Source organism: Eutrigla gurnardus (genome assembly GCF_963514095.1).
Source record: "Eutrigla gurnardus genome assembly, chromosome: 12".
NCBI lineage: Eukaryota > Metazoa > Chordata > Actinopteri > Perciformes > Triglidae > Eutrigla > Eutrigla gurnardus.
Window position 1 is genome coordinate 18,395,720 of NC_139926.1, and position 24,578 is coordinate 18,420,297.

General features: G+C 45.7%; 1 protein-coding gene across 5 annotated transcripts in view; it reads left to right on the forward strand.

Moving 5' to 3' along the window:
• The window catches only part of il1rapl1a (interleukin 1 receptor accessory protein-like 1a), a 138,725-nt gene that overhangs the window by 57,818 nt on the left and 56,329 nt on the right, over positions 1-24,578 (forward strand). For all 5 annotated transcript variants that reach the window (XM_084022836.1, XM_084022834.1, XM_084022838.1 and 2 more), the window contains exons 4-5: positions 3,820-4,006; positions 5,262-5,415. In XM_084022836.1, coding sequence (XP_083878962.1) covers positions 3,820-4,006; positions 5,262-5,415 — 341 coding nt within the window. The remainder of the gene's footprint in view (positions 1-3,819; positions 4,007-5,261; positions 5,416-24,578) is intronic.

Here is a 24,578-nt window from a genome sequence, read left to right on the forward strand (position 1 = left end):
TCAGCACTTTAAAGCCGTAGTCATGTTTCATTTCTAATCCCGTGCGCCGGAGTACAAAAGCCAAGGCAACAAAAGATGTGTCACTGCCCTAATACCTCCTGACTGGAGGTATATATGGCAGGATAGTCTCCAGTAGCTCCGGGCGCGTTGTGTACTGTCTATAAATGTAGGTAAATCCCCCCGTGTTCAGTTCAGCTTCCCACCGAAGCCCCACAGATGTTTTACTCAGACGGAGATACGGACGGGCATGAGCAGTTATCTTTGTCCTTCTCTGTCTGGGAAATGTAAGTCTAATCGCCAGTTTTCATGTGAAGGTGACTTCATTTGCATAGCAATCGCTTGGTGCTTTTTCTCCCACTCTCTTTCCCCCCCGTTGCTGTTCTTCTGCCTCTGTCCCCCCCCCCCCCCCCCCCCCCATCGCACGGCATCTCACTTAAGGCCTGCAACATCGACTCGTGTCATCGATACGTCTTCCTCTCGTCCCACGCTGCCTCCTCTGTGTTTCACCTGATGAATTATGTTATAATAGTACCAGTAATGAGTCTGTGTTCTGGAGAAGGTGAAGCCACATGTATTTCCCTTCACATGATTACATTATCCAACATGGGGGTGGGGGGGGGGGGGTAATAATGTGTGGAGAATTACAGCCAACGTGAGCCGCAGACTAATACCCAAAGCAGCTCCACTCAAATAGAATGTGACAGACGTGAAAGACGCCACAGGACTGTGCAATCGACCCCCGGCTGTCCATCAATCAGGCACCACCACTGACACCGTCCCACAATGCCGCAGGGTGCTTGCTGTGAATATTTAACACGCGAAGACGTCTCCCCAATTTCGCTCCCTGGGGATTCTAGCGGCTCAGGTGCTCGACTATGAGAGGTCATTTGTGATCATCTCCCCGGCGATACATCAACACGCGTAGCGGGAGGAGGGGGGTTGACTTTGTAGGTGTGCGAATTCCCCCGCAACACGCGTGATCCTGTCCACACGCGTGTTGGTGCACGTGCAGGTTTGCATCGGTGGAATTTGTTCCGTGGACAAATATGTTGTCCAAGTGTACTCGGTGAGCCCACTGCACCGCATCTTCCCACTCTATTCCCTCTAGATGGGAGGCATCGAGTCGATAATGTTAGTTATCAGCACCAAGAGGGCATTGCTCTGTTGCAGTATCTTGCATCTTACTTTTGCTTCCTACAGCATTTTCCAGATGCCCTTTTAGTAATCTTCTCCTGCTGTAGAAATATATACTGTATCTTTTTTTCCTTTCTCATTCCAAGTAGCTCTTCTGCTTCGGCTCCTCTCCTCGCTATCTCTATCCAGTCTTCCATGACTGCGCGTGGCCACATTTGTCTTCAAAGTGTGTAAATGTGTGTACGTGTCTGCAACTGTGTTTTATGGTCCCGGGGGGTCAGAGGTGTTTATACGAGAGAGGTGACTCCCTTATTGCTTCCATAACCTGAGTAGATCATATGAAACCCTGTCATTTACAGTGAATGGGAGCATCTGGCGAGCCGTAAATGTAATGTAATGAAATGAAATGAAAGCCCATATGGCCGGTGAAGGCACAGCCTCCCATTCCGACCGAGTGACTGACCGCGACAGATCACAGCCCGGCTGGAGGATGGAAACACGGACATGTTATTAAAGTACGTATTGGTATTCGTTTTTTTAGGTTTTGAATCAGGCCCCTTACTTAAAATTAAGGCATTAATGTTGCATCTATTTTAGTTCACAGTGTGGAGACGGCCTTCTCCCCGTTTGGATGCGACAGAGCCTCCCTTCTCACAGAGCCACCGCCCATCCTTCTCCTTTTCTGTTGCTGTAACTCTGATAGATTCTTTCATTACCTCCAGGACTCGACTACTGCAATAGCATCCTTCATGGCACATTGTCCAAAGTCCTTAATAGACTCCAGGACATTCAGAACTCTGCTGCTCGCCTGCTCACTCACTCCCACTCCGGTGACCACATCACCCCTGTCCTAAAGCGCCTCCGCCGGCTTCTTGTCCCACAACAGATTGAATCGAAGGTCCTTTTCACTCACAAAGCTCTGCACATCCACCGGCCTCGCCTCCCTCGTCCACCTCCGCCCTCCCTCCCACAGCCTCCATTACTCTCCCCCATATTGGGGTGAAGGGGCCTTCCTCACAGCTGCACCCCCTTCGTATTGAACTCCTTTCCCAATCATGCTGTGTTCAAGAACTCACAGAAAAATCACCGTTTTAGAATCACTTTTAATGTTTATCTTCCTGTGGCTATATGGCCAAAAATCACAATATACGTGATTTTATCTCGTTATCATGATATCGTTTTCTGATGGTTCAATATTGCAGCATTTGGATGGTTCAGTATGAATAATCTATATGTAATAACATGATTAAGTTTACTCCTGTCTGAATTAAGTACTTCACTTGAGTAGTTTCTAATTGAATTAAGACATTTAGTGCAAAATAAACACATTTGCTGAGGAATTTAAATCAGCGTGTACTTGTTAGACAACATAATTGTTTATCATGGTATCTCCATAATCAATTACATCACATTATGATTCCATGGAATGAGGATGAATTAGTGTGTGGATCCTGTGTTTTAGTTCTCTGTGTTCTGTTGTCAAACCTGTAAAATGTGTTTGAGTGTTTAGAAAAATCACCCTGTGAATAAAAAATGTGGCCTCACTGATGCTGTTGAAATTGAGCAAATCCCTGCAGTAAGGCTCCAAGGCTTCTAAAAAGCCGTCACCAGCAGAAAAGGTTGATATTGAACATTTCTGAACCTAAAATACATTTCATAAACACGGTTCAAATCATTCTGGTATCAGGCTTGCAGAAACACACAATGGCAAGTAGTTAACGCTTGGTTTGGCGTAGGCATCACAACCTAACAACCGTGACAAAGTTACTAGCGTGAATCATTAGCAACCACCCTGAGTGGATGTTCTCCATTGTTATTATCTCACTTATCTCACCAAAATGTTTACATTCAACGTGTCCGTGCTTTGCAGTAACATACGATGCCAACATTATTTCCAAAGTGGAGGATAAGATAATCCTTTATTATCCTGCAGTGGGGTAACAAAAAAAGCATCAGTAGCAGATGCAAAATCTAAAATACAATACTAGTAAATTATGTACACAGTATAAATCAAATTAACAGCTAAAAGCAGTTAAAAAAATAAAGTGACAGTAGGATACCAAAAGTGACGGTCAACAGTACATGTATTCAAAGGTGTCCTCATACTTTTGGCCACACGGAGTTGTCATTGTGTTATTGTGGCTGGGAACGATGGCGGCTTTGATGAGGATGATGATTATGACAACAGCGATGACACGTGAGAGAGAGAGAGAGAGAGAGGATGAGATCCTTCACCTCTGACAGCTCGTGTGCTTCAGAGGTGAAGTGTGTATTTGGTTGCCGGGAGACGGAGGCGGTGGGTGCAGCGGGGACTAACTCCTTGTGATGACCAAGCAGCTTTCTCTTCCTTCATGTCGCCGGGGCCACTCTCAGCGTTCTCTGTCTCTTCTCTGATTAGCATTCGTCCTGGCCGACTCCCCCCCCCCCCTCCTCATAAATCCAATATTGGTCGTGAGTGTGAGTCATTGACTCGGTAAAGCTGCTGAACACGTCGTTATTGCTAACCCCACAAACGTAAGGGGGAGGGGAGGGGGATGAAAATAACTCAAAGCGTATCCACGGGAGTAAACATTCCACTTGTTTGAGTGTGTGTAGCAGTATGCCGCTGATGTAGCAGCATCGTGGCGTATGGAGAGATGCTTAAAGGTGAATCTTAACCTCCTCGTGTTGCTCTTCTCACCACAGGAACTCCACCTACTGCATGAAGGTGTCCATGTCTCTGACGGTGGCGGAGAACGACACCAACCTGTGCTACAACTCCAACATGAGGCGGACGGAGAAGGCGGAGCTCAGCAAGAGCAAAGACATCCTCTGTCCGGACATCGACGACTACGTTGAAGCTGGCAAAGAGCCGGACATCACCTGGTTCAAGGTGGGTCGGCTGTCTGATTACATGTGGTTACATTGATCTCTGCTGCCGTGTGATTTGTGTATCATACTTGCCTCAAGGTTGATTTATTGATTTTTGTTTTTGTGCTATGGGAAAAGTAATAATGAAGGCATCTTTCTTTGTGATTATACAACCGAGAAATGTTCCTGAATGGTCCATTGGTTTGTTTCCATCTCATTCCTTGGCTGTTTATGTTTCGAAGCCTCGTCGGGTACACGGTTCCAGATCACTTAGGCGGATTATGTACGGATGCAGATGATCGCGGTGAATTACGGAAGTGAGTCGTCTGAAGAGAACAACGGCTGAGCGGAGGGCGGCCAAAGAGAACACGAAACTTGTACCGGGGGGAAAAGAGTGCGATGTCACTCTGTGCCCTGCGGAGCGAGTGGATGTCCTCCAAAAGATGCTGCCAGAGAGTGATCTTTATTCAGCGTGCAGCTTCCCCAGTCTCTCACCTGGGTTCCTGCTTCTTCCCAGGTCAGCAGGCGAGGCCTGGGGGGGACAGCGCGGTGCATCCCGGTGGAGGGGCTCGGGCCAGACTAATCACAGGCAGATCAGCAGTAGATTAGCTGGTCGGGCTCGACCTCTAGGTTTTTCCAGAATTCAATTATGGTGCGGGTAATGACTGGGAGTGCTGGAACCCAGAGTTATTTGGACGGCTGCAGAGCCACCGTGATTGAATTCCGAGGTTGCCGGGAGCAGCGGTGGAATAGAATCTGCCGAGCGACCATTGCCGCCCGCCGGAGCACCGAGGGGCTGCAGAGAAGGCCGAGTCTTGGAGAAACTCCACACGTTGTGCCCTCACACACACACGCTCCACACACGCTTATTCTGCCAGCAGAGAGTCGTGTAAATAACTTTCCCTGTCCTCTGTGGCTCCACCGCAGTATCACACGGAGAATATTTAGTTTGCCGCAATAAGCCTTGATTACTTGAAGAGGATAGCTTTGTTGTTCCACTATATGGATTTTTTTTTATGCAACCCCACCACTTCATATACTTCAAAAAGCTTTTGCGTCCAGCTTGAAATCTCATGGATCTAATTCATTATGAAGCCGAGGGAAGGTCTTGAATAGCATAATGTCAGGTTTGGCCCTGATTCTTTTTTCCGTTTCGGACTGCATTCCCTTCCATCTCCTGCCAGATATTCTGGACTCCACTCCTCCAGTGATTTATCAAGAGCCGCTTTGAGGAGAAGTGTTGAGTTTGACCTGCCTGTCCTTTCTCCCGTGTACAGGAATGCCGTCCAAAGCAGTGGCGTGCCAGCATCCTCCAGAAGAGAGACATTCTGTCCATCCAGGAGGTAAAGGAAGATGACATTGGGAATTACACCTGTGAAGTCCAGTTCGGGGGCTTCGTGGTGAGGAGGACAGCTGAACTCACAGTCACTGGTGAGTCTTCAGGAGGAGCAAAAAGGCATGAAGATGAAAGTGTGTGTTTTTTTTAGATATGCGGCAGCGCTGCAGCATCTATTCTCTCCATGTAAGCTCTACGGCCGGGACAATCAATACCGTATCAGTCACAGGGGCGTGAAGAAAAGGACTAGATGTTAACAAATACACACACACACACACACGCTGCTGAGAACCGCAGCGATGTCCTGCTGCTCTGCTAATTGCTGGGGGAGGTTGACTGCTGTGGCCTGGCCTCTATCCCTTCTTCTAACTCAGCACTTCCCGGCCCACCGAGCAGTGTTGAAATATTTAAGGCTATAGGCTAAACCCCTTCACACCGAGAGCTAGAGAGCCAGGACCAAGGTCGGGAGATTTACAGCACTCTTACTCTGCTCTCCCTGTTTCTATCCATCCATCTCTCTCTCTCTCTCTTTCTCTCTCTCTCTCTCTCTCTCTCTCTCTCTCTCTCTCTCTCTCTCTCTCTCTCTCTCTCTCTCTCTCCCTTTCTCTCTCTCTCTCCCTCCCTCTTTCTTTGCCTTGCACAGCTGCGAGGTAAGCACATGACAAATAAATGCATTCATTCGCTCTCTCTCAGTGCGAGTGTCCTCCAGGGTGAGACGTGGGGGATCGGGTGCTCTGAGCACCGCCAGGTCAACTGCTCCTGTTGGGGTTGATGAAAAGGTCAAATCCAGTTTTTCCTCTTTTCTTTTTCCTCCCTCTCCTTTTCTATCTTTCAAACCGGACGACTCACCCGTTTGGTGCTCCTAAAACTGCCATTGTGCTCAGTGATGCTGCAGTAAATTGAATGATCTTTGCTCGACCCCAGATGTATCGGCAATCAACAATATGAGAAAAAGGGGGTTATAAAAGTCTACATTTTCAGAAAGACTCATGCGTGCCCCGGTTGCATCGGCGTGTGACGGCGTGGGATGGTGTGTATTGTAGCTATATATGATTAAGATTAATGGATTAAAGCTGGTAAGCTCAAAAAGGGGGCGGTTGCTTTGTCACTGCGTCGTGTTGGATGTGTGTTGATGTCTGGTTTTTATATCCGAACCAAAACATTCACAAATCAATATTAGCTAAGCTGCTAGGATGTTTTTAAATAGGTAAAGTCTCAGTGTGTGTGTGTGTGTGTGTGTGTGTGTGTGTGTGTGTGTGTGTGTGTGTGTGTGTGTGTGTGTGTGTGTGTGGGTTGTTACACACAGAAGTAGTACATTAGATAAGTATCTTGTGTGTTGTTTCTTTGTGTGCCATGAGAGGGCGATAGCAGCGTTTAGACACGTTATTTGCTATCCAGCGAATGGGAAGACGCAAACCTCAACATCAGCACGCCGATTGGATGGACGTCATCCTGGAGGTGTGGCTCCCAGATTGGCTGCTCTGGTGATTGATGGGCCAGCATTTTATTCCCAGCGGGGGCTCAATAAATATGAGGCAGATATGAGGAGGAAGATACACTAGATTTAATTTTATCACCATTACCATCACAGTAGAGCACTCCGAGCACTCAGTGTGTCCACAATTCCCTGTAACGCACCTAAATTAGAAATTCCTCAGGACATGCATGGGGCATTATAAATAGCATATTTCATATAGCGCGACAGCTCAAGGTGCTTAACATAATGAGGTTAATCAAAAGGAATAATAATAATCATATAGACAAAAGGCAAAATAAAAGTGTAGCTTCAGTACAAATCAAACATGGAGTGCAATTTCAGCTGGATGGCATAATAACTAAAAGCAGCTTCACCATGTGACTTTGGGAACAGTCAGCTGACCTGTTTCAGGGATGAGAGGGTCACTTTAAAGTATATTCCAATACAATTATTAATTATGTTAAAAAAAATAAAGTCAGTAACCTGATCCATTATCACAATATTAAAGTAACTGATTACTTTCTGCTGCAGCAGTACCCATATAAATTAATTTACATTAACCAACATGCAAATGTTCCGGTTTGTTCTGACCAGAGTAGAGAGTTATTTGGAATATTTTGCTCTGCACTATGATTAGAGCATCATTAGGATGTTATTGATACTGCTACTTTTATCAATACTCATAACGAAATACTTAAAAAAATGTTTTTATATCTTATTTTACAATGAATTGTTCAGAAATATGAATATTTGTTGTAGAGTACAGTAACATTTACAGCAAAATATGCTTTGTGTGAGACTTGTGTCATATGTGCTGCATGGTCGTTCTTTATTTCAAAATCTATTTTTAAATGACAATCCTGCTCATTATCCACATTTATACAAAAATGGTAACTGTAATCTGATTACTTCTGTTTGCAGCCTTCTGTAACTGTAATGAACTCCAGTTACCTTTTTCATTTTGTATGAAATCATTTTAGTTAACGCCCTTTCCATGTGTTCTCTTGCTCCCCAATTCTGCAGTAACCTAAAGTGAATTCTGTAACCGTGCCGAGACAGAGAGTGTGTGTAGAATGAGTTTAGTGCTTTCTCCGTGCGACCTGACAAGAGATCATTACTGTGGTGTAACGTACCTGAGATGAAGGCCTGAATCCGCTTCTCTACATCCTGTTAAGACACAAATCCTCAAAGTCTTGCTTTATTTTTGTGATGATAATAGGCTGACTTTGTTATTGACTTGATATGCTTGTTAAAAGTGACATCTGAATCAATAATAACACCGAGATGTCTGACTTGTTTTTTAATACTGTGTTCAGTGTGAGGCGCCACAAGCAGCAGGACTGTTTTTAACAAGTTTTGCAACACAGTTTTCGTCATTTTCGGTCCTTTTTTTCGCACATTTTCATCCCTAACCGTTAGTTTTGTTTTATTTGCCCGTGTTTTTTGCGATACATACACCACTGAGACGTCTGGCATACTAACATTGCTGCTGTGGAAACGTGTTAACGTATTTAATGTGGGCATTTTGTGTGCTACACGGTGTGTACGCTGGCGAATGGATCCCATGTTGGCTGTATGCTGTATGTGCTTTGGCTGCGCGCTCGTGTGTTTGTTAGCCTGTCAGCGCGACCTCAATGTTCTATAATGACGGTGGCCATAAAAAGTTTATTGGGTTATAAATATACACAGTTTCCATTAATGATACAGAGAGGAGGAAGGAGAGAGAGGAAATAGAAGAACACAAACGTATAGAGGCGGAGAGAAAGAAGCGCTGGTGAAGTGAGAGACAGACTTTGAGGTGCATATCTAATATACAGAAGAAGCCAGAACAATAGAAATATGTAGCTGGCGTTTGGGGTTAAATCAACCCTGTGAACAAGAGTGAGACAGAGAGTGAGAGAGAGTGAGAGAGGGCATTTCCCACTGCTGTATGGCTTTTGTAATGCTCTCATGCACACATATGCAGTTTGTGCTTATATAGGCACACTGAAACGCCCACACACTGCCAGAGGTATACCTATGTTTCCCATAATGAAGCGCCAATAAGGCATCAGGAGGTTGATAATGGGATCCCACAATTGTGTCTTTTCTGGCAGTCCATGAAATGATTTTCACGAAGCACGTTTTCCAAATGAAGACAATCTTCAAGGTTCCTTCGTGACCCAGAATCCCATCTCCCGTATAGCAGAACACTCTCTATGTAGAGGTAATGTTTGTTTTTTTACAGCATCACAATAGCTGCCTTGTTTCATCAATTATAATTCTGTGGAAAAAAATGCATAACTTGTTCTTATACCAGTGCTGTAGCTCCTCTGCAAAGCTGTATTATCCTGGTAGAATTACATTGCACTCACTCTGACCAAAGGCTCATTTCCTTTTTAATAAACCTACACCATCATGCCCTCAAGTGGGCGTGAGATTATCCACATTTTATCACATCCTGTTAAAACTGGCATTGCACGGCAAGCATAAAAGGCCAAACTACGCCCGAGCTCTGCGCGCTAATGTTGTAGTTTATTTGAGAGGCCAAGAGGATGAAGGAGGTCATTAAGTTTAACTGATCTTAAACATAAAGCAATAGACACCGGCCTTTTGTTTGACCCCGCCTTGCTGCAAAATCTGTGTGTGTGTGTGTGTGTGTGTGTGTCTACTGTTCTGACCCCGCTGCACCATGTAACTGCCTCTATTAGAAGCTGCTATCTGAACCGAGGTCAGTCTCGTAATAGAGGTTAACTATGGGCATAAACATAAGCTCACCCGCACCAGGCTGATCCAGGAGCCCCTTAATCAAGCCCTGACGCTCCTCAGGTTAATAGAAGTGCAAAAGAAACAGCGACCCCTTTACCTCATTTTATGTTCTCTCCACTTTGTGTCAGAGCCCATTTGAATGTGTGACACGCCACGGGTACAGCCTGCACCGCATCGCAGTGTGTGTATATATATATATATATATATATGGAGAATCAGAACACCATTATCAACAGATGGAAATATTTTTGTTTTCCTCTCTCTCCCCTCCATGGACCTTCATCTCCACACCTCCCCCCGTCTGTAAATTGAGTGCATTTTTGTGTACTCTTATAATTGATTCATAGCTGCAGCAGGTTCCCTATTTCCCGCTTCCTCTGAGGAATACAGAGCGCGGTCAGATTAGTCGACTCTTGTGTTTACCCCTTTCTATTATCTGAGACACGGGAAGCGACGCCTCGGCTGAAACGACCCAGCTATGATTAATTGATACACGCACGGTATGGGCCACGTCATGTACTGTACGTCTGCTTGTGCGTGCTGCCGTCTTAAGGTTATATATGCTTACCCGGCGGGTGTCTGGGGCGATATCTGTCCGTTGTTTAGTCGCACATGTGAATCATTCCTATTCAATTTTACGATTCTCTTCGGCCTCATTCCAGCGCCGCGATGGTAATGCTACAAGAGTATAACACCAGATAAAAGCCTGCTTCGGCTGATGTATGCGGCTCCCTCTGCCTTTTGTAGGAAGCAAAAAATATTATACGGCGGGAGCGGGAAAATGGATAAAGAGAACAAGGGAGTGAAAGTGACTGATAACGGCAAAAGGAGTGAAGAGATAGAAGGAATGAAAAAGATAGAGGGGTTACCGCTCCTGCATCGTACAATATCTGTATTCCCTGCTAGTGTTTCCCAGCAGAAACAGTGTGTCCAGGACCATAAACAGACCATTATCCTAGTGTTTATCACAGTGCACATTACCGTTTGCCTCTGTCGGACTTACTGTAATGGAGTCGTTTGGTTTGATGGATGCCTCGGGCGCCGGTTTCTATCTATCGCTCCCATTATACCTGTCTGCATCCCCTTTACTGTAGAAATGTCCGTCTGCACATTCGCCGTAGCCCGCGAGCTTGCGGTGATTGAGGTTACGACCAATGTAAATGTACCATTTGGCACAGTAGAAGTGGAGGTGCAGAGGGCAGGATGAAACCGAGGGCAGGAGAGGAATCATCCAACTTAATCTGCGTCTTGTAGTGCAACGGCGGTGAGGAGGCGGGAGGGGCGATGCTTGGGAAAAACACGCTACCTAAACAGCGACTAAATGTATGATATGTGTTGGAAATAAAATGTGACTGCCGCCCGCGTCCGACTGGGATGGATTCTGAATCTTCAGCAGGCGCCGTTTAAGATTCATCCATCAGGGTGCAGAGTCACCTGATTGCCCTTGGCTCTCTGGGCTACATCTCACGTTTGAGGTAGGACGGCATGCTTACTGTACGTGGCGTGTGCGTGTGTGTGTGTGTGTGTGTGTGTGTGTGTGTGTGTGTGTAATGAGGAGCCGAGGTGTGGGGAGGTGATCCAGGACATCGTCTCATCGCAGTAAAAGGCTACTTACAGCTAGGGGGTCACCTTCAGACACACGAACACTTCACAACCTTATAAAACGTTACTGCCGGTGCGAACGCACGTGCGAGCAGGACTTTTTGCGCGTGTCTCTTTGTGATTTTTATATGTATCTATTTTAGCGATAGCTTGTCGTTTTTAGCCGGCCAGCTGGACTTAATCTCACCGCGGTGGCAGAAGCAGTCGGCAGAGATGCAAGCACAGGGAATGTGGCATCCACACCTCCTCCACCTCACACACACACACACACACACACACACACACATATCAGGCTGAATGTGGATAGATGGATGGAGAAGCTGCGATTAGCCCTGATATTATCCCAGAGTGCGGGGAGAGGAGGAACGAGCGGGGCGAGATAAGAGGTGTGGGGTGACAAAACGAGATGGGTTTGCTCTCGGCTGAATCCTTCTCCATCTTCTCCGCCTGTACGCTCGAGTCTGGCGTGAATACACGGCGCCCGCGTGCGCCCGCCTGTCGGGGTCCACGCCAAACACTCCAGCTCCGCGTCCTTGGGGAGACGATGATAAAATCACACCTGAGATAAGTGTTACTCCAGCGGTTGACTTTTCCCTGCCTCCACCTACACACATGTAACCACCTGTGTACACACACACACACACACACACACACACACACACACTTGAACATCAATCACACCCATGAGGGTCTGGTGCACGAACTGCGAAATCACTTTTATACGTGTGAGATGTGCAGAATGCTGTCTGTCATATCATTTCATATCAGAAAGTGCGGTACGATGATTATCTATGGGACGTCCACGTGGCCTTTTAATGCCCTTACTGAGCAGCTGAGTTACTCATGAAACGGTAGTATTATCAGTCCGGGGCGGAGCAGAATGGCTCATTAGTTTAAGGTCAACTATCACTCTCATCATTTACTAATCCCTCTCTGACTGTCTTCCTCACCCTTAACCTTTGCACCCCCCCCCCCCCCCCCTCCTTTCCCCTCCCACCTCCTCTCAAGTGTTCTCCAACTCACTTCATCACTATTCACCAGCTGTCCTAGATTCTGAGCAGGCCAGGGTTCACATTGTTTTAATTCAATTAAAATTGACATCAATCTGCGTGTGACGAATGAAATTTACATCCCCGACAATTAATCTTGCCTGACCTACCCCCGCTCCACCCACGCAACCCCCCTAAGTGTTACCAGAGCAGCAGTGGTGAAGTTTACATTATGAGTCTGTCTTTTGAAGCCTTTTCACGTTCAGGTCAATAATTAAAGTGTTTGCAGTGGCTGGCAATATATTTTAGAAGCCAGACTCAGTAAAAAAAAAAAAAACTGCTACAATATATAGCTTAGATGAGATATTTAGCGGCTAAATAAGTACTTTAAATCACTTATCAGAGCTATGCAGATGACACACAGCTCTACATCTCAATATATCCTGATAACAGGAGCACTTTATGCTGCTTGGAGGGCATCAATCTCTGTGTGTTACCAAACATCCTGCAGTTGAGCAGAAACTCTAGTGAAATGTTATTATTGATGCAGACCCGAGTGCTGGTAGTTAGCTAGGCTAACTGTTTTCTCCTGTTTCCAGTCTTTATGCTAAGCTAAGCTAACACTGTCTCCTAGCTCCCGCTTCATATTCACCACATGGATATGAGATTTGGTATTCTCATCTAGCTCTTTACAAATTTACACTTAGAATTATTGTTGTATGTCATTATGCCTGAGATTTAATTTGAATTTAAGCGATGAAAATGATGATTTAGATCTGCATCTAAAATGGCTCTCTTGTGTTTATTTTGCAATGTCTTTATTCCGTCCAATTATCAAGTATATTACTTTTAATCAAGCAGCGCACAGTTCTCCGTATTACACAAAAATAGTTTTTTTGGGATTGTTTTCCTTCCTAAAAGCAAAATAATGTTGGCGAGAGCAACGGAACAGATCATTTTTACATGCGGGAAGCAGAATCTCAGCCTCTCTGCATCTTCCACGAGCATCAAAGCCTTTTGCTGCTTCAAATGTGTGGCGCTCTGTGGGAATCTGCGGCATGAAATATTACACGGCTCTTTTTTTTTCCTTTTGAAGTTGCCTTGACAAACATTTTCATGAGAGCTGCCCTTATAAGCCTGCTGAAACACTGCAGGTGTAAACCTGCCGCCGGCTGCTGCAGCAGCAGCAGCGTCCACCGGGGGTGAATAGAAAAAACAAAGCTTCGCTGTCATGTATTCTCCACCTGACGTAGATCATCCATGTTAGTGCAGCATTCTGCTTTAAATCCTCTGTCTCTGGAGAGGACCGGCCTAGCCTCTCTCTCTCTGTGTGTCTCTGTCTCTCTCTCTATGCAACAAGAGAGTTCAAGCAGCTACTGCGATGCTTGTAAGCTTTCCTCCGCTTTGTTGGGTTCCCGTCCCTGAACGACGAGATCCTTTTGAGCTGCACACGTGAAGTTAGCAGCCTACATGTGAATTACATGTTCATTACTAACATTGCTTAGAGGTACAATTTCTGTTCCTCCAAGCAACGTTAGAGCTGCTCCCACAGTCTAATAAAACCCAGCAGCAGCTCCGGTTGCACTAATGGCCTCCTCTGTGTTTGGTTTAATTTGAACGACCAGCAGGGAAGTTTTGTGGGCGAACATGTTGCTTACATTATGCCGCACCACCTTGCACTCGCGCCAGAACGTCCCTTCCCTTCCCTTCCTCTTCCTCTGCCGGTCTTCCTCCCTGATGTGTGTCCAATAATGACGTTACAATGGCCCCGTTGGCCATGTTGACACTGATCATGTTATGCCCTTTGTTTCTCTGATCTTTCTGCAATTCCGGTTCTCCTTGCCAGCGGTCCAGTGGTAATTGGCCCCCTTACATCCTGACTCACTTCTCCCTGCAGACATTCACCTCTCTCTCTCCCTCCTCTCCCTCTCCTCTCTCTCCCCCGACAGGCCGCCTAACTTTGGGTCTGCAGTTGCTGTCTCAACAGAATAAAGTTTGCTCTTTTTATAATCAGAACGGTGCCATCTGCAGTCTGGTGCTCATGACAAAGATCTGAAAGGGCTGAAGGTCAATTAAGGGGCCCTAAATAACCCTCTCATTATACTGACTGTCCTTAAGAAAAGAGCACGCTGGAAAAGCCTCTGTCCAATTAAAAGATAAGAAGGTGACCATTAACAACCACGGGGGACGGTGACAGGGAAAGAGGGAGATTGTCCCACATTTGATCTCAGCCACAGAGCGTCAATGGACACTGTATTCGGCCCTGAAGAGTCCATATTAACGAAAGGGTCACAATAAGTGTGCGTGAGCATCTGTGTGCATATTGCACACGAGAGAAGCCGTGATATGAAAGGATTCTGTTTTCACCCGCGGTGCAGGTGGAGATTGTTTTTCCTGTCAAGCACACAGCTACACATGCAGTTCAAAGGTCTGACATCATCTCCCTCTGACTTGCACTTTTGCCCCGCGTCTCCGTGTCTCCATATGCCCTCACATCTTGCTCATTTTCCCCCCCTGGAGTTGTGGAGCGTCATGAGGTTGATGCAACCCTCGCCCTTCCCTTGTCACCCAGTGCTCTAAATCCAAAATATACAGTATATGTGTGCATAAGCACTACTGTCCTGTGAATGCTTGCCTGCATGCACATGTGTATAAATGATATCCGGCCCACTCTCCCAGCTCATACACTGTCTATGTTCTGCCACGTCATAGTTATTTTTGGACCCAGCGCGGTGCCTTGGAGAGTGTCGGTTGTGTCAAAACGAGGGCTTTTTTTTTTCTCCTCCCAGCTCCTTCCAGTGAGTCCGTGACTAAACGCCTTAACTGTCATTACCATTTTGTGTTGCCACCATTTTCCCTGGTACACAATGGAAATGATGTCTTTACAGCAGCATTGCTGCTTCTCTTGCTCGCTCTTTCTCTCCTCCTCTGGCATCCCTGTACAGTTAGAGAGGCTGTCCAGGAAGCCAGTGTCAGCATCTACAGTCTGCTTTGACTGCGTGTGTGTGTGTGTGTGTGTGTGTGTGTGTGTGTGTGTGTGTGTGTGTGTGTGTGTGTGTGTGTGTGTGTGTGTGTGTGTGTGTGTGTGTGTGTGTGTGTGTGTGTGTGTGTGTTTTTATGTGCAAAAACAGCCTGTGCCTGTACCTGCTGTGAGTGTGTGAGAGAGGATGTGGGCATGTTTGTTTTCGTGGCCGTCTCTGGACATCTGCTGACTGGACGTCCACATCCGTCCCTCCATGCCTGCCCAGGTGTGATAACTGCAAGTGAATGCCAGTGACTCTTCCTCCCTGAAGCCAGTTTCCACTTTAGACAGGTAGATGGATGAAGAAGTCCCTTCACCTCTCTCAGCCAAAGAAGAGCTGTTTTGCATCATTTCTGTATTTTCCCAACTTTTTTTTTTTTTCATATCTGTGTGTCTAAGTGACTAATGGGGATAACGATTTTTACAAATTGTTCCAGTATTGAGGGAGAGCGCTGCCGCCGCTGAACGGACAATGAAGTAATCGCTCCTGTTTGCTTGATTGTGCCACTGATGGGCCTCGGATTGTTGTCAGTATCTGACAGCGTTATGGAACTGGACCAATTTCAAAAATTGCTGTCCCCATTACATCAGAAAGACGAGGGGACGGATGGGTAAATATGATGCAGGTTGAAAACTGCAGAAGTTAGCCTTTATTAGAGGCGGCAGCAGCAGCAGCAGCAGCCGGGTGGCAGTTTTCTCTGCTGCAGCAGCGACTGGGTGACAGGTCTCCGACGGTGAGGGTAAGATCATGTTGAGAGTGTTGCACCATACTGTGGTTACACTCACATTTCTGTCCGTCAGATGCTCAACAATAGATCCCGTGACTCATCTGTTGACCAGCTCTGCTCCTCGCCGAGTCCGGCTGAAGACCAGATAGCTGCTGTAGCGTAATCACGGCGCTGTGGAGCGAAGAGAAAGGCAAAGTGTGCCTTGCTGGAGGAGGTTGAGTCAGCCTGTATTACTGGCTCACCAGTTTGCTGCAGGATGATGTGAATTTTTGGGAGTGCCGATTTATTTTATTTTTTTTCCTATATTTTTTTTTTGTCCTCACCTATTTCTCCTCTCCTCTGTCCTTGTTTGGATCTGGCCTCCTTCAACCTCTTCCTTCTCTCTCCAACTTCTTTTGTCGTCGCTCAAAAAGATAGAACGGAGAGACAGGTAATTATCGTAGACGAAGGCTCTCATTTTCTTTATATTCTCTCCCACAAACCCCTTACCTCTCTCTCTCTCTCTGCCTCTCACCATATTGCACTCTCTCTCCAGCTGTCTCTGTAGTTATTTTTAAATCCCCTTTTAATTACCCATTTTAGAGAGAATAGAGAAACGACCAGCTATTGCAGTGTCAAACGAATCCACACATATGAGTTTTTCCTCTTGCCTCCGTGGCAGCGTGGCGCAGTGTGAGGGTTGGGTCCGCCCCTGCAGTCGTTGTTTAGCGGTGCACTGGAGCAGGCTTTATGCTGATTAACTGCATCACATCTGATGGATTCCCAGCGACCTCTCCACCCCTCAGTGTAGCTCTGGGAGCCTTTCAGGGGGGAAAGGCTTCCCTTTTTAATTAGACAAGAATAGGAAATCTATTAGTGAATGCAGAGAATGCTCCGTGTTGAATGAGGGATTGCTGAGTTCAGTTAGTGTTGAACTAACTACAGACATCTCCCCTGCCATTACTGGATTCACAACTAAACAACTGATGTGCTTTTTTATCTCTCTCACCTGTCAAAAGGCGAAAAAAACGTGGTTTACTGTAAAAGAAACAGTTGATAACTGGCTTCATCACACACGTGCATGCTCCTACGGTGGTGTTAGTGTAATATAACGTCAGCCATCAATGCAGCAGACATTCTGGCCTTTATCAGACTGCCAGCTCTAATCTGTGGCATATCCAGATTGTATCCACATTGATTTTAGAAAAGGCTGGACAGCAAGAAAACACGGGGTGGTTTGAAATGTGATTCATATCAGATAACTACAGATGAGCAGAATCCTTCCTCACCTTCACCTTCTCACACCAAAGCTTCTTCCATACCTGAGATTTTCTGGTGAGAAGCAGCCACACCCCTCATTTATGCCCAACTTTAAGCCTCAATATAATTACAACAGGTGGGTTTCATAAAAATTCACTCCGCAAAGAAATTTCAAGAAGGGGGAAATAAAGAAAACATTTTTTTATTTGTTCCAAGATGTAAACATGTTAATTTCTGCCTTAAAGTCGGGCCTTTTTAAAACGGGGGCCTCGTTGGCTTAACTGCACACACAACCCCAATCTGATCACCTGAAATACCAGCATGAACTTTATTTTACAGATCTGATTTGAGAAGAAATACCAGGGGGACTCCAAAAGTATAGCTAAATACAATTCAGCCGTCATGAATCTTATTATTTGCACCTGTGCTTTTCCTGCTGTGACACGTCAAAATGTCACTGCACACCACTGGAGAAAGTTGTCTTTTTGTTAGTTGACATTGCCTCCGCTGAGAGTTTGTGTTTTAATCGACACTGAACGCCTGAAGTGGCGGGTTCACACCAGTCCTGGATCAGGTCTCGTTACAGACAAGAACCTGCTTCCTCAGAGTATAGAAGAGATCCTCCTCAGTGTCCTGGTATCATAACTCCTCACTAGTGCATCAAATGTGTATTCATCCGCAGCAGAAAATAGGCCCAAAACAATGCCTTATTTACTGGAGAAGGATTTGCTAAAACTTGAGTTTCCAGCTGATTTAGGAAATGACTTTCCTCTTTTAAAAATGAAACAATATATTCTTGTTCCTCCGAAAGATTTGTATCTTTAGGAGGAACAAATGGGCTCAGACGAGGTAGGGAAGTCAGAAATTATTGAACGACTGGGCACCACATTGTTGGTTCGGGGGTTTTCATGGGATTTCTGTCCCAAAAACAAAAGGAAACAACAGCCTTTCCCTTGGATGGATGTGTCACACTGCATCCCCAATGAACTCGCATAAACAGATACCAGAGTATTCTACAGTGTACGTTGTGTAAGGCTCCATGACTTCTTCATAAGCATACACTATTCATGTTGAGGGGCAGAAGAGAACGGCGGCGCTGTCCCAGTCCCGACCGCTCACTCACTCAGCCGCAGTGTGGGTTACTTTGACAGTTAAGAAAATGTGTTTAATTCTTAATGCAGTGGCTGAACTTTTCACTGGGAAATGTTTGCCCGATGACTAATTCATCTCGCTGGTAGGGAGGAATATTTGTTTAACAATCAGCCGCGGTTCATGTGAGGATGGCCTTATTTCTGAAAAGTGCTCACTTCTCACTGTTTCTCTTGACTTGATTGAATGCCGCTTAGTGTGTAATGTTCATGTGGAGTTTTTTTTTTTGTTTGTTTGTTTTTTTCTTTGAATTCGGGAAGCAGATGCAGCACAGTGTCTCTCTAAATGCTTTTGCTGTGAGATTCTGCACACTCTTCCACGCGCCTTTGTCTCGTGGCATCTGGGGCGTCTCACTGGGATAACACGTTACATAATTAGCACCAAATTAACACTCAATTAGGCAACCCGTGTTGAGAGGGTGGGGACAGGCTGTCTTCTGAGGCTCTAGAAATTGCATCAGAGCCTCAAACACCACCTGGCCTACTGAGAACATTCTGTATGTCGATTACATATAAACGTATACCTCATGCCCTCTTTGGTCCCTGTATACAATCCCATTACTGCCATTAAAGCAGGATGTGTGTACTTGGGTACGACTCTTAGGAATCCCCGACGGAAGGAAGGACAGAGGTTGAGTTCTTCTTGTGCTTTATGTTGCTTCAGCAGAAAGCTTTGATTTATAAATTGAGCCGCTACAGAGCTGGGTACCTTGTGATACTTGCGCTTCTCTTGAGAGTAAAGTGATAAAGAAAAGGTGACAAAGTTTTGATGAAGTTCAACTTGAAAGTGCTCTTTTTTTGCAGATCCATCTGCAAGATTATTTTGTGGGCAAACATGAAGAAATAAGATTTTGTCAGCCATGCTTTTTTTTCATTTCTTCTCTCCCTTGAAGCTGCTGACAAGCAAAATAACCTTCAATACCTCTTTTTAGGTATATAAAGTATGTAAGTTTGCAGTTTCTGGTTTTTCCGCAGACTGCCTCAAGCAAAAAGATTACAAAGAGACAGAATTATCATCCATTCAACATGGAAAGGAATTCCATCTCGTCCCAGATTATTCCTGTGCAGGCCTGAGATAAGCAAACAAAGCTAAAGGGAACAATGTTTTTACTTTGAAAAGCCACGCAGAAATACAAAAGCAGCGTACACAGCTACAAAACACCTGTTCACATAAAGGAAAAGTTTGTTTTTTCTTTTCTCTGCGTCTTCCCTTCTCTGTCATAAACTCAAGCAGCTCATCTTTTCTCCCTCCTCACGTCTCTAACTTCCTCTGTTTGTCCCCTCCCTCTCTGTTTTGCACACACACACACACACACATTCACACCTCTGTTGGGGTGGGGCTCTTTATTTCATTAACAGCCGCTTGCACGCCAAAATTCATTATGCCAACCTTCTGTTCTCGCGCACCCAAGCATGCCAGCTAACGTGCGGAACAAATTCCTCTTCCCCCCTCACTTCACCCTTCCTCCCCCTCTCTCCTCCCCCACTCCTGCTAATAAGTATGTTTAGGATGTGATTCACCTGCATCAAAAGCTCCCGGTGAAGAGGCCCGCTTTGTATATATCGCTGGACCATAATTAGTCATTACTGTCAAACCCCCTCTGTGTTTCCCGTCGGCCGCGGTGCTTTGAAGCCAACAGGTGGTTGTATCCTAAATGCAGACATAACGTAGGTATCGTTACTTCCCCTCGGAGCTCTGAGGGGAATGTGATGCAGTCTGTGAAGCACAGCAGTGGTGGAGTGGCCCGCCTTGTGTTCCCTGTTTTATTCTCTTTTATCTGAGTTGTCCAACACTCATTTCACAAGGGGGGGTTGCTGTGAGTTCTACATCCTGCAACAGGAAGGCTGTTTTCTATGGGGTGAAAATCCTGGGGTTTCATACGCCATCGTTAATGGTGAAGTCCATCATTGTACTAAGTGTTCTTGAGTCTTTTGCGGAAGATGGCAAGCGACTCTGCCGTCCTGACATTGGCGTTCGTTGTATTCCTTGATACATTTTCCTTTCTAATTGTTATTTATGTGTTTGTTCTGACAGCTAGCCGACCTGATCATTCACAGACAAGTTTAATGCCTTGCATGCAGGGGTGCGGCGGTTGAATTGCTAACAAGCCGCCCGACTGCAACAGTAACTGCTGCACCAGACAGGTTGAATCCATCATCTTATCGCCATCTGCAGTGTGCGCTCAAAACTGGCGCCGGTCCCAACCCGGGACAGTTAGCGTTGTGTTGCCGTGGACCCATGCAGCCTCTTTTCCCCAGAAAGTCTTCACTCCCTCAGTTAGTTTAGCTGCCAAGTGTTTGTGCCTGGCAAACTCAGAGAGAGCGTGTGTGACGTAATGTTAGAGCCGTGATCATGGCAGTGTGTGTTCAAGTTATTTGTTAGGCGTCACCATGTTTAGAGCCACGTGAAGGCTTCAGATCTGCGCTAAATATTGACATTAGCACCTTTACAACAGGTGCTTTGTTTGTTTGAAAAAATGTGAAAATTAAAAGAATTCTGATCACTAAATAATTATGTAAGTGTTTGCCCCTAAAATAATTCAGAATCTCACTCCACAGAGAGCAAACCCTCAAGAACTACACTTTTCTTGCACCTACAGTATGCCACAAACCCTGTTGCCATGGAAATTGATAGGGTCGCACCTTGGTTGGCTTTGTTGTGACAAGTTATTCCAAGTGGAATAAAAAGGGGCTTTGTCTTGGAACAAAGCGGTGGCTCAGGAGGACTTTCCGGCCCTCTGACTTGCCTTATTTATGAGACACAGAGCCGTGGAACAAAACAGCCAAACATGACGGCCACTCAGACCTCAAGTCTCCACTTCTCCCCCCCAGGGCCACGACAATATCTATGCATCACTTTTAGTCAGGCCCGGTAGTTTGGGGGTTAGAGGGATGAGTGCATGACACGGTAGATGAATGACACTAATCAATACATTTTGTGGGTTTTAGAATCACACTAATGGGGCCAAATCAAACACATTAGTCACTGCTGTTCATACGTGCTCACATCTCAAGCTCATTTCCACTCCTGTGCTTCCCTCTTTTTCTTCTGTACTTGCCACTTCACCCTGCGCTGCTTTTCATTTTCCCTATTTCACAAACATATCACACTGCCTTTAGTTTCTGGTCCAGCAGCAGCAGCAGCAGCAGCGGTCGGAGAGCACCCTGATTGTGTGTGTGTGTGTGTGTGTGTGTGTGTGTGTGTGTGTGTGTGTGTGTGTGTGTGTGTGTGAGTGTGTGTGTGTGTGTGTGTGTGAGTGAGTGTGTGTGTGAGTGAGTGAGTGAGTGAGTGTGTGTGTGTGTGTGTGTGTGTGAGTGAGTGAGTGAGTGAGTGAGTGTGTGTGTGTGTGTGTGTGTGTGTGTGTGTGTGTGTGTGTGTGTGTGTGTGTGTGTGTGTGTGTGTGTGTGTGTGTGTGTGTGTGTGTGTGTTCTGCAGGGTTGTAATTGCTGGTTGATTTGTGGTCAGAGAGGGTCAGACGTCCTGCAGGGAACATGTCAGGCTTTTAAAAGCAGAGAACGAGAGCCCAGCCCTGCACCCGTTTAACCTCGACCACCTCCAGGGAGGTCGAAGCACTCAATCAGCTCCTCCACTTTTATTAGCTTAGGATTCAATGTAAAAATACTGCCTAGTGCATGTATGCGCTTGTATTAATGGTATGCACCAGCAAATATATGCGGAAGCTGACTGTTGTATGAAACGGAAAAGGAAGTAGGAGGGTTTCCTCGGAGGTTTAAGTGTATGATGTTCTGTGTAATTCCACAAATTGTGATTCTTGGATTTAATAGGAATTCTCACCTGCATGTATTCCACTTTCTCGTGACAAACACCTCCGTGAACTCAGGCTTTTTAGCTTTAGATCAAGTCTGACCTTGACATACTGTGATTACGTTTCAGCTGCACTGATGCTTCCAATTACTTTTCATGCTAAAATGCCTTTCATCTGTGTGGCAAAAATGTTTCTTTTATAGAATTAATCCACACAAATCAAAGTGCAGAGTCTCCGGACATACCGTACTTGACTTACATGAACTTGATCTTTTAGCAAGCGGCCTGTGTGTTCGAGCAGCATTCAGGATTCAAGCAGAAGTCAGTACATTGAACATATTCTATGTAGTTCAAACATTTCTGGCAAGATATCCAAGTTTTTCAAGGAAACTTCTCGGCTGCCTCTGTGCCTGTTTCACCATCAAACATTTCCGTAATCTCAAACACTGCGAGGACATGACATTGGCAATCAGCTCGACGGCTTGTGGCTAAACGGCCCCTCCTGTATTTGTTCTCAAAACCACAGTGTCATAATGAGAAATTAGGAGTCGCGGGCCACACAGGAAATGCAGGAGGGAAATGATGGATTCGGTCCAGATGGTCACCGGTGCCGGCGGGACAGCGGGGGAGCTCTGTTAACACTTTTCAGCACTGCTGCAAACACGCACACGGCAAGAACCGCTACCATACCAACAATAAACCCCGCCGCTCCCCGCCGTGTGCTGTTTGTTGTACTTAGTCGCCTCTCCTAATAATTCCATCAACAGGTGACAGAAATAACAAATAATAGACTCCACATGTGGTTTACTGGAGGAATCGCAGTGTTGCATCACAGCTGTGAAGGTCAGTTACATTTTGACTTCCTCTAAATGATTAAATATTGCACACAACTTTTCTTTTTTGACACGTTTTGGAGTGAAAGGATCGGTGTAGTCTCGGAGTCGAGGAACGCCGTGATGGAGGCCTCGTCGTTCACCTCAGGATCAGCAGTCTAATGGCCTCCCATCAATTGCTCCTGTCTCGGGAAGTGTGTGTCATGACTCCTGTAACTACTTCTGACACGAGTGATGAAGCACTTGTTAAAGTTGTAAGATTCGGCTGGAGTTTGAAACCTTTTAGATATAAATCTGTGTAGAGGGAGATGGACCGAGACAGTGAGTGAGGGGCAAACAGAGGAGGGGATGAGTGAAACGGCGAGACAAAGAGCGCCCGTGGTTTAGACGTGACAGATCGGAGAGAGGGGGGGGGGGGGGGGGGGAGAGAAGCTAATGATCTCCATCTGTCTTACAAGGCTGGGAGAGAAGAGCATCGGGTTTTGGAATTCGGGGAAGCAAACAAACAGGATTTGCAGATCTCACCCTGGCACTGTTATGTGGCTGGCTTGGTTTGAGTCAGCTGGTAAAACTTAGAGACATTTACAACATCAGTTGTTTCATGCTAATGATCGTGGTTAAACAATGTGTACGTACGCCCATTTTGGCACGTAGGTTTTAATGTGTGTGTTATTAATGTATGTCTATGCATTAAGTTTTGAGCGTCCCGATCTCAGGAGACGACAAAATCTCTAATGAGAATTTGGCTCAGACTAGACTCACCCTATAGTGGCTCTGACATCAAGGAGGGGAGGTGTGTGAGCATTAGTGTGGCCATGCAAGCCAGAATGAAAGTATCTGTGTGTGTCTGGCTATAAGAATACTTCCTCTTCTGCTTTGTCTTTTGAACGTATATCAATGAATCTGAAACTGACAGGCGCACGGAAAAACCTAAAAATATCGTAATCGCAGGAAAGGTGTGGTGGTTTTTCATAGAAAAAAGGTAGATTAGTCAAATGTGTCTAAATTAAACACAGTATATTTTAGGACCATGAGCTGGAGGTGCAGTACATAGAAGCTATGCAGCGTTTAAGCATATCATTTATATACATTACAGATGATAAACATGGAGCTGTACTGCGATGACCCCGTCAGTGAGAGCTCTTTGCATTTGAACTTGAGGGTCTAGCACTACGCAATAACATTCAGCTTTTTATAATAACAATCTCAAGTGTTATTAGTACTTCAGTGGATTAACACACACACACACACACACACCTGTTCCTAATATCTTCTGTTGTCAAACTGCATAATAAACTAAATGTACAAAATAATCTTAATATACATATCCGTAAAGTGTAGTTATGATCCAAACAAGTCCATTTTGTGTGTGTACATTTATTACGGGTTTATTATACACAGATGAAAAATAACAGTGGCTCACGTGAACTGCTGAGGTTGCCGTGGAGACGGGTGAAAGGGAGTTGACGGAGCAGATGGCAGTGAGGTGACCCTGCAGGCCTCGCTGTTCCTCTGTTACTTCATGTAAATCTCAGCCCTGTGTGTGTGTGTGTGTGTGTGCGTGTGTGTGTGTGTGTGTGTGCGTGTGTGTGTGTGTGTGTGTGAGAGAGAGTGTGTGTGTGAGACCTCAGATACAGCCTACTGCTTCTACCAGTGTCTTTACACTCTTCCAGTGGGATATACACTGTGTGTACTGGTTGCGATGT